Consider the following 10,920-nt stretch of genomic DNA (forward strand, 5'->3'; position numbering starts at 1 on the left):
ATGGAACCTCATGAAACTGAAAAGCTTATGTAAAGCAAAGCACATAGCCAATACGACAAATTTACAACGTACAGATTGGGAAAAAAATCCTCACTAACCCCAAATCTGATAGACGGCTAATATCTAAAATATATAAAGAACTCAAGAAGCTAACCTCTAAAAATGCAAACAACCTAATCAAAAAATGGGGTATGAAGCTAAACAGAATTCAGAACAGAGGAACCTGGAATAGCCGAGAAGCATGTAAAGAAATGTTCAAAGTCCTTAGTAATCAGGGAAATGCAAATGGAAATGATCCTGAGATTCTGCCTTACACCAATCAGAATGGCTAAGATCATTAACTCGGGTGACAGCACGTGTTGGGGAGAATGTGGAGAAAGTCAAACTCTCCTCCATGGCTGTTGAGATTGCAAACTGGTAGACCAGTCTGGAAATCAATCTGGAGGTTCCTCAGAGAATTGGAAATAGATCTTCCTGAAGACCCAGCTATATCATACTTGGGAATATACCTAAAGACTCCCCATCATGCCACAGGGACACCTGTTCCACTATGTTCATAGCAGCCTTGTTTGTGATAATCAGAAGCTGGAAACAACCTAAAGGTCTCACAATGGAAAAATACATACAGAAAATATGGTTCATTTACACAATGGACTATTATTCAGCTATTAAGAATGAGGACATCATGAGTTTTGCATGCAAATGGATGGAACTAGAAAATATCATCCTGAAAAAAGTAACTCAGACCCAAAAGGACATGCATGGTATATACTCACTAATACATTGATATTAGCCATAAAAGCACAAAATACATCAGTTACAATCACAGAACTCAAAAAGGTTAACAATTAGAAGATGCATCAATCCTGTTTGGAACAGAGTAGGAAGCAATCTCAGGGATGAGAGGCAGAGAGTGAGAGGGAATTGTGTGGGAGAGGAGACAGGGAAGGGAAAATGGAAACATGACCATAATTGAGGTGGGGGTCAGGAAACAGTAGTGAAGCCTAGAGGGCCAGCAGAAAGAATGGAAACAGGCAAACTCAGGAGGTAGGAGGAGAGGGAACCCTCCAGAATGTACCAGAGACCTGGAAGATGAAAGACACTCAGGACTCAGATGGAGGGACCTTAGATGAAATTCTCAAAAGTGGGGAGAGGGAACTTGTAGAGTCCACCTCCAGTAGAATGACAGGGCATCAAGTGGAAGAATGGGGTTGCCATCCCATAGTCAAATACTCTGTCTTAGAATTCTCCCTGTGTAAAAGAAACTAAGTAATAAAAATGGAGAAAAGACTGAGGGAAAGGAGGTCCAGTGACCAGGCCAAATTGGTATACCACTAAAGGGGACACTCCAAAGCCTGACACTATTACTGATGTTATAGTATGCTTACATACAGAAGCCAGCATGGCTGCCCTCTGAGAGGCCCAACAAGCAATTGAAAGAGTCAGATGCAGTTACAGTGAACCAAAGGACAGAAGCTGGGGCCCCTCTGGTTGAATTAGGGAAAGGCTGGAAGAAGCTGAGGAAGAGGGTGACCCCATAGGAAGACTAGCAGTCTCAACCAAACTGGGCCCCCAAGATCTCTAAGACAACGAGCAACAAATTAGGCAGCATACACTAACTGATATGAGCTTCCCAACACATATACAGCAGAGGACTGCCTGGTCTGGCCTCAGTGAAGAAGATGTACCTAAATCCTGTGCCACTTGAGTACCTATGGAGTGGGGTGGGATGGGAGGTTGTGATATCTTCATGGAGATGTGGAAGGAGGAATCAGGTGAGAAACTGTCAGAGGGCAGACTGAGAAGGGGATAACAACAGAAATGTAAAAATGATTAAGTACTAATACTAAAACTTATAATAAATAAAAACAAAGACACCATTACATTTGCAGGCAAATAGATGAAACTAGAAAATATCATCCTGAGTGATGTAACACAGATTAGGAAAGACATGCATAGTAAGTAGTCACTAACAAGTGGACATTAATTACAAAATATAAAATAACTATTCCTCAATTAACAGTCAGAGAGACACTACAGAAATTGGAGGGCCCAAGAGAGGATGATTGAATCACATTCAGAAGAAGCAATACAATAGACATCAGAGGTAGATGGAAGGAAACAACAGGGTGGGAGAGGGGTTGGAGGAGTAGCAGATGCAACTAGATGCAGACACACATAGCCCAACATTGGGCAGGGCTTGGGGAGTATTGTGAAAGAGTTGGGGTAAGGATTGAGGGAATAATAAGGGTCAAGGACACCACCAGATGACCTAGTTGACATAGTCAACTAACTGGGGCACATGGCGGCTCACAGAGACTGTATCACCACTCAAAGGGCTTGCAGAGTTTGGAAATTGGCCCCCTACACATTTGTAGCAGGTGTGCAGGTTAGAGTTCATGCAGGTTCCTGAAAACTTGAGCAGGAGTTGTCTCTGATTCTGTTGCCAGCTTTTGGATTCCCTTCCCTCAGCTGGACTGCCTGGGTGAGCTTCAGTGGCACAGGATGCACTGCTTCCAGTTGATTGTTGAGGCTGGTTGGTACCCAAGGGGGGGGTGTCTCCCCTCTCTGATGAGAATGAAAGGGAGTAATGGGCAGAGCGATTTGTGAGGTTGGGACTGGAAGAAGGGACTACAATCAGGATGTCAAATGAATAAAAATTTAATGGGAAGAAAGGAACTCGAATAGCACACAAAAGAGCCTAAAAATTGAAAATGGAATTACATGAAATTAAAATGTCCTGTACAGAAAAAGAAGCTGGCATCTCAGGTCTAGATGATCAGAGATCATCCCACCAATGAAATTCTGTGTGTGGCCTGAACATTTAGAATCTACAAACAATGGTGATTACTAAATATCAAAATTAAACCAATCAATAAAGGACTAAAGAATAGTTTTTTAAAGGTAATACCCAGAGGATGATAATTACTCTACCAATACATCAACATTCTCAGCTTTTCAGGTTAATTAAGTTTCAGAATATATAAAGAATACAAGAAATTAGATAGCAACAGAAAAAAATAACCCAATCATATAATAAGGTACAGAGCACAATGGAAAATTCTCAACAGGGAATACTTCAATATTTTTTGCCTTCAGGTCATTAAGATTATGGCAACACTGAGATACCATTTTATTTAATGACAACGCCTGAGATTAAAAAAAGAAGGAGATGAGGGAAGGGACATGTCAGAAGCTGCAATTGGGTTTGTAAACTAGAACAGCATGGTGGATATTGGTACAGAGTTTCCTGAAAATAGAACTACCATAGGCTCTGGTGTAATATTTCTGAGCATGGTCTCAAAGGATGCAGTCTACATCCCTCCAAGGACATCCATGCACATCCATGGTGATTGTGGTCCTACTCCCAATGGCAAGACAATTAGGCATTTTAAAAATACCTAAATAAATTCTATTAGAGTTTGCTAATTTGAAAATTTGAATATTAAAGGAAAGTATCCAAACACTACTAAGCATTCAAACTATCATAGGCAGTTTAGTTCTTAATTAGCCACATGCATTTTATGGTTAGGAAATGAATTTCATTTTCATAAAATTCTGTACCTGAAGACAAAGAGGTACATTAGTTTTGATTACATTAAATAGAAACAAATCTAAATAAATAAGTGACAGAAGAAAGTTTTGTGTCTGACTTGAGAAAATCTGTGATCACAGAATGAACAGAAAGGGTTCTGCAGACAGAAGACAGTGTGACAGTGACAATATCAAAGAAACAACTCAAGTTCCACAGAGAAGCTCACTTTGTCAAAAACTAAGAACCTGATCTACTCATGTAGGTATCTTCTAGGAGGCAAACATACAATGTACCTTTCTGGTTGACACCTGAAATACACCTGAAAGAATGTTTGGCTGAAGCAGACACAGGTGAAAGAATGTTTCTTATAGGAAACATATGAAATGATGAATAATGTTTAGATGGAACAATAATATGATCCCACAGACAGTGGGAACTTGAGGTTTGGTTTGCCTAGCTCCATTTTGCTACTCATTGCAGGTGTAAAGCTTGTATTGGTTCACATTACAATTGCTGAGCTTCACCCATGGAGTCCTCTTACAGAGAAACTCACCAAAGAACTTCTAGTGAGATTCCTGAGGATTTTGCTGCTTCCTTGGACTCAGACCTCATTGGCAGCCTCACAGATTCGTCTGCATCCAACTGCTCTCACTGACTCTTGTGTGGTGTCTGCCCAGTGGTCTGGTCTGCAGGAACTGATTCCTGTTTGGTGTTTGCTAGGGAACTGGACTGAGACCAACAAAGTTTGTAATTGCGCGGTAGAACAATTTCTATACAGGTCTGCTTCCCCCATATCCTAACAACCTTTCTTTCCCACTTCATCTGGTGGTTTGTGGGCTTGAGGGAATTTAACCCTTGTTAAAGTAGGCTGAACAAAACAAATGCCTACCCAGAGGAGCACTGCTGTTCAGGGATAAGGAACAATACATGGCCAGATGTCTATTTATGCCTTACTCAGTGGCAGGACTTGGAAAAAAGGAAGCAGGAAAAGGACACAGGAGGTGACCTTGTCCTGGAGGCTGGTGAGGGGCTGTGGCAGCCTCTCTACTGCCAGCAGCCCTTTGTGATGAAGAGGCCATACCTGTGTGATGTGCCCTGAGCCCTCCTGACACATCTCACACTGCACTCAAGGACTCAGTAGCCTGAGAGCTGCATTGCGATTCAGAAGATGGAGAATTTTCTCTCTCTGATGAATAGCATTATTGATTCATGGATGAGCCCCAGCTCCATGGACATAGCAATGGACATGACCATTGGCTTTATGTGTGGAGTTGGGCTCTTTTTCCTACTTATCCCCTTCCTGAAGGAGTACCCAGTGTCACCAGCATCTGAGAATGTATGGGACAAACCACAGGTGAGGAGAGCCTTGGTTTACACACAATGGGGCAGCAGTCTGTTGTTCATGGCTGTTGCTTTCACATTTTCTAGGAACACTGGTTTAGTGACAATTTTGGTATGTTTTTTAAAAAGTAACATAAGAATATAATCTTTTGTTTTAGTCTCAGATATGAGATATGTGGCTGCCTCAAAATGTTCACAGCAGCTGAGTATGAATTGCCTCATGTTCAAGACAGGGAATGATTTTGCTAGCAGTTGATAGTTTGTTCTGGTAACTTTGGGAATTCTGGGGATATTTCAGAGAATACATAAATGCTAGTTCCCTGGAAGACATGGTGGGTTGTCCTTTGATGTTGGTTTTTATCGCTTGCTTGTGTTTGAGCTTTGATCAGTAGTTATGTGCATTGAAGACAGAGGAAAACGAAATAAGATATATTGAGAGTGAAGATGAAATATCCCCAAGGCACTCAACACCCCCAATCAGCAGGAAGTACACTAATACTAACGACTCTCCATTTCCCCTGTGTGCCTTTCTCCCCACTCCTAACAACTGTTAGGGGACAGAATGGGTGGAAGAAAAGGGTGGAGAAGGTTTTAAGAAAGACGAACATACAAAGTAGCTTATGTCTACTACAGACAGTAAGTGCTAATCTCTAGAAAGAGTCTGGAGGGTTTGACAGGCAGGGCAGAGGGGAAAGTGGTCCTGAGGTGTCTGCATGAAGCTCACAGACCATCAGTCCATGGTGGCAGAGAGGCCAGTAAGGATCAGTGAGGCTCCATGGACATACATTTCTGAGTTGGTGGCAACACAGGAGAAGCTCAGAGGAGATCATCTGTCCTCTGTTCAGGCGCTTGTTTATGTCTGGGCTGAGCTGATATGAAAAAGGTGATGAGAACATGAGCCTCAGATAAGGGCTTGAGCCTCCTCTGCTCTGAGGAAGCAGGTATCACCTGACAGCCCAGAGGCAGCTGCAGAGCTCAGCCTTGGGTAGGATCCCATCTGAGAAGCACAGACTGAGGCATCTGTGGTAACTGTGGCATAGACAGTGCCTTCTCCTGTTTCTCCTAACAAGGTGACAAGGGAAATATGTTTATACACAATATGAGTGAGTAGAGGATGGATGAGAGAACACTTTTTAGAAAATGTAGATTTCATGTATTTGAGGACCAAAGAGACCAGGATGCTTGTCTACCAGAGAAAGGAAGAAAGGTCTCCAGCTCATTTGTGTTGTTTCTAACTGGCAGGATGTGAAGAGGTGGCAGATGAAGACCAGGAAGAAAACTGCTACTGGAAAAGGTAGGCTTCTGCTTTCCTGTGGAGAGAAAATCCCTCTAGCCTAGCCTTTAGTGAAGAGGACATGGTATATAAGAAAGAAGATGGGGCATGTGGAAATGAAATTAGAATTATGGCATCCCCAGGTAATGGGATGGAAAGGAGCTGTGGTTGGCCTGGGATGGGTGCTACACCTGGGAGTGTTGTTCAAGGCACTGGAGTGATGCTGTGACCCTAGATGGGGGCGTGGGCACCCAGGTTCACCTGACAGCAGGTAGCTTCAGTCTCTCAAGTGCATTTCTCTTTCAGATCCTGCGACATTACCATGTTGTAATTGGTATTATAAAGGTTGAGGTAGGGGAAAGAAAAGTGTACATGGAGAGATGAGGCCCGTCCATTCCCCTTGCTCACGTTCAGTGCTCCGTCCTTGCACTAAGGTGCTTGAGCATTAGAGTCCTAGCACAGGGAGTCAAAAGTGGATGCCTCACACCTGTGTGTTCTCATTCCTCATCCTGATCCTACTTAACTACCTCCAGGTTGTACAGATGCAGGAAAAAATGCAGAAGGGACCGACACACCAGCACAACCTATGGAAATGTAAGAAATCTTTGTCTAATCGAATTTTCATACCAGGATGTGGGCTCAGGGTCTGTGCATCTTCATTCTGGATATGCTATGCAGGGTGGGATTCAAAGGAATCTTAGTTGGATGTGAGGCTAAGGGGCATAGGATATGTAGGCGATGGAGGTGCCATATTTACACAGTTGGATGGGCCTCTTGATCCTCTGATTGGGGCTGATGCTTTTGCCTCCTGTCTTTTGCAGCCCCAACAAGCAACGTTACAACAATCTTAGTCGATTTTTCTGGGGTACATTCTCTATTAACTCTGAAACATTTGTGGCTACTGCCCATGAGCTCAGAAGCCCTTCCTTGGGAAGACGTAACTCTGTGAGGTTTACTGATGACAGTAACCCTGAGGAAGCTCCATCCCAGGCTAAAGGATTTCCACAGCATTCCCAGTATCAGCCATTACCTCACCACCTTGTGACACCAAACTTGGTAGATGAGAAACCAATCCAAGAAAACAAAATCCTCACAAGATCTACCCCAAAACAAACACCTCCTTGTTTCAAAAGCAGGGCCTATGTGGTGCCATATCCCACCACTGAGAGAAGGATACAGGCATCCCTACCAGCTGGAAGCCTGCCTGGGAAACATGGACCATATTCAAAAGAAACCAAAGGTTATGATGAGCAAAAACAACAAAAAACTATTAGCAAGCCCACTGTCAACTTTCCCAGGGGCACCCTGCTTTCTAAAGCTATCAGGCCAGCCACCATCCATCCTGAGCATAGCCGGAGGCTCCAGCTCCATAAAGAGCCAGAGAATAATGAAAAGACAACTAGAGTCAGAGAACAACAAGGAACCCCATTCAGATTCCTCCCCTACAGGAAACCGACCCAGGTACAGGAACATTTCCCAGCAAAAAATGTTGATTATTGTAAGAACAGGTCTCAACTCTCCCAGCCTGCCCAGCACGCCATCCTCAATTCCAAACCCTACAAATGTAATAAATGGAAGGGGTCTGTGCCTACAGGGGTGCCCTTAAAGAAGGACATAGCAAAGTCTGATATGCATAACACCATCAAGAAGGACCTTGGTATTGGGGCACAAAAGGTACCTGGCACTGCAAGCAGCAGCCCTGGGAAGGAGGTAAGACCCATCAAACATGTACTGAGGACAGAGAAGGTATCCTCCATGAAACCTGCTGAGCACTATTCCCTGCCTGAATCAAAGACAGCATCAAATTTCACAGAGCTTCCAGTGAAACACAGGAGACCATATCTGCAGATCCTTGAGGCAAGGGATTTGAAAACACCTGGAGTTCCAGCCTCAAACCTCCCCCAGGTTGTGTATCCCTCCTCACCCATCAGCAATTCCAAGGCTGCCAGGGTCTTGGAAAATTTGCATCACCAGGATCCAGGAGGGACAAGAATGCAAAGTGCATCAGCTTCAAGGCTAGAGAGAGGTGAATTTATACACTCACTTCCAGAGGCTCAGGAGACCCACAGAGCCCCTCCACCTGCTGCCAATCATGGGGCCACAAAGTCTCATCTAGATCCATTGCCAAGACACCTATGTGTTCAGAGACCTGCTTGCTACTTCCAGGCAGCAAATCCCCAAGAGATCAGGACTCTCTGGGGCACTGGAAAAGGCAGTCTGAAGCCAAGTAGCAATCCCAAAATGTCCAAGCATGCACCACAGAAGACCTTGCAGGAGGTGGAATCAAGACATCACCCCTGGTGTATGACAATGGAAGGCCCTGGAGAAAGGGTTCGAACTTCAGCAGCCAAACAAACTACAGTGGAGGTTAAAGATGAGCCACCTCGTGCATGGAGAGTGAGTTTGGGATCCAGTGAGAGTCACAATGGCAAGGACATCAATATCAGACCCAGAGACTTTGGGTCTTTAGGGGCCAACAGACTCCCAGCCCATCTAAAAATACCTACCTCACAACACTCGCAGGACTCAAGTCCAAATATTTTCAGTACAAATCAGCAGCCAAGAGCCTGGCCTGTGAGTCACCATCCAGTTGGCCCCAGTAGAGCCCACCCTGCTGATATCAACTTGCCTTCAACAGACTCTCTGTCCAGCTTCCAGAATACAGGCTTCATGAGGAGACACAAGAGGGGTGATATTCAAGAGAACAGGGTCCTAGCTGATAAGATCAAACTTTGGGATCATGATGGGGTTCATCCCCATGTAGAGAGCCAGAGTATAAAATCTAGGGCCATTCGCCTGGCAGAAAGGCTTGAAGAAGTAAGGCCTTAGATCCTGAGCTCAATAAAGCTCAAGGATACATCCAAGTCTAGGATAGCAGAAAAAAGAGAGGCTACTTCTAAAAGCTATTGGAAGAACACCTTATTTAATGATTTACCAGAAAGAAACCTCAGCAAAAAAGACAGTGGTCAAGGGGATTCTTTAAGGATTGATCACCCCACACCAGCTGCTGAGCAGACAAAAGGATTAACAATTAAAATGGTCATCCACAGGATGATATCTGCACTGAAATCCCTTGTGGATGTTCTGTTCCAGATCTTGGAGGACACTGAAGGGGACCCATCAGAGGTACAAGGGTGTGAAGTGGAATCACTGACACCCCAGCTGACATCCCACTCTTCTGAGAGTCTGTATGACACAAACTATAGCAGACTGGCAAGCAGGAGGAGCTGTGGCCATTCCAGCCCTGAGATGCATAACTATTCTTTCACATATAGAGGAATGGGAGACAAACTGAAGTCAGGGCTTAAAGCCCAAAGAGACTGTGACCCATATATGAACCAAGAGAAGAGAGGGATGTGCTTTGACCAGCTCCACATGCCCAAGGGAAAGAATTTCCATTTGAGTACAGGAGAATTGGAGCCAAACAGGAGCCAGGTCTTGCTGCCCAGCAAGCCTCTGACTCCAGGTATACCTTACCAGAATAGGTTAAGGAGCAGGTGGCTCAGGCCATCCATGCCTTCCCACACCAGGATCTTCTAGAAGATGTCCCATCTTGCCAGCCATTGTCCTGGTAATAAACTTGGTTTTCTCCCTACAAGGAAACTCTTTCTTTCTGGAGCTCTTCCTTGCCTGCTCATGGCTCCTTCCCGGACAGGAGCTGCTTCTTTCTTCCTGCTATTGTCGTTTAGCACTATAGTTTTTGTCCTACAGTGATCGAGCAGAGGAAGGTCAGCATTGCGTCAGCCTCCATGCACTTTAGAGAGAGACACAGTAGGTGGGAAGGCACAGTCACTTACAGGCATCATCCTCATACTGTCCCATCACTGTGCAGTTAGTATTAATCTTTCTGTCATAACAGAGGCTACATGTTTTCCTGGATGACCCAACTGTCTGAGATATCCACCCAGGTCTGTGGCCCAATGTTTTCTCTTTGCTGTCCCACCTTGATATATTTGTCACTGTACAGAATGATGTGCAGAGACAACAATCACAAAGTTTAATCCCCAGTTCCAAGATAGGAGAATCTCTACCTGCATGAGTAGGACAGGAACAGAGAATACCTATCCCAGGAGACCCTACTCAACTTGAAGCAACCTGAGCCCTTATCAACACTTACCTAAGCCTGGGAGATAGGGCAGTGACTGTCCATAGTCTGCCTTCCTCTCTGATGAGAGCAGGGTCCAGAGTAGATCCCCATAGTCTGCCTTTCTCTCTGACAAGAGCAGGATCCAGAGTAGATCCTGCAGTGTTTGACCATGGGTGGTTACTGAGGGCCATGTCACACAGGCCTGCCCAGTAACACAGCAAAGCCTGCAGAGAAACCAGAGACATCCCATTGAGTCCACTCAGTGTCCTCCCTGAAGACCTGGATCCATCCTGCCCAGGCCATCACCTTGCTGATATGAGGACACGCAGCTCACATGATGCTGTACCAATGCCACTCTGGTGTAGACAATGTCTCACAGCTTGTAGATTGTTTCCTGGAAGGTTTCTATGCAGGTAAACTAGAAATCTACATTCCTACCTTACAAATCCTTCAAGCTCTGAGGAGACCAAAGGCACTGTCTGCATCCATTGTTTATCAAACTTTAACCATGCCTCTTTTCTCCCATATTTTTTTCTTTTTTTTTAAATATATTTTATTACGTATTTTCCTCAATTACAATGCTATCCCAAAAGTCCCCCATACCCTCCCCCCTCTCCCCCATTTCCCCACCCACCATTCCCTTTTTTTTTTTTTTTTTTTTTTTTTTGGCCCTGGCGTTCCCCT

General features: G+C 44.5%; 1 protein-coding gene across 1 annotated transcript; it reads left to right on the top strand.

Annotated features, from left to right (window-relative positions):
- The first annotated feature begins 4,689 nt into the window (after positions 1-4,689).
- LOC147000996 (uncharacterized) lies at positions 4,690-9,689 on the top strand. Its single transcript, XM_085830751.1, is given in 6 exon segments — positions 4,690-4,889; positions 6,119-6,170; positions 6,683-6,743; positions 6,971-9,528; positions 9,531-9,625; positions 9,627-9,689. Coding segments are annotated over 6 exon segments (3,015 nt in total). The 5' UTR covers positions 4,690-4,703.
- Positions 9,690-10,920: the final 1,231 nt, after the last annotated feature.

This window comes from Mus caroli, unplaced genomic scaffold (genome assembly GCF_978045245.1).
Source record: "Mus caroli unplaced genomic scaffold, Mus_caroli_1 scaffold_15, whole genome shotgun sequence".
Lineage (NCBI taxonomy): Eukaryota > Metazoa > Chordata > Mammalia > Rodentia > Muridae > Mus > Mus caroli.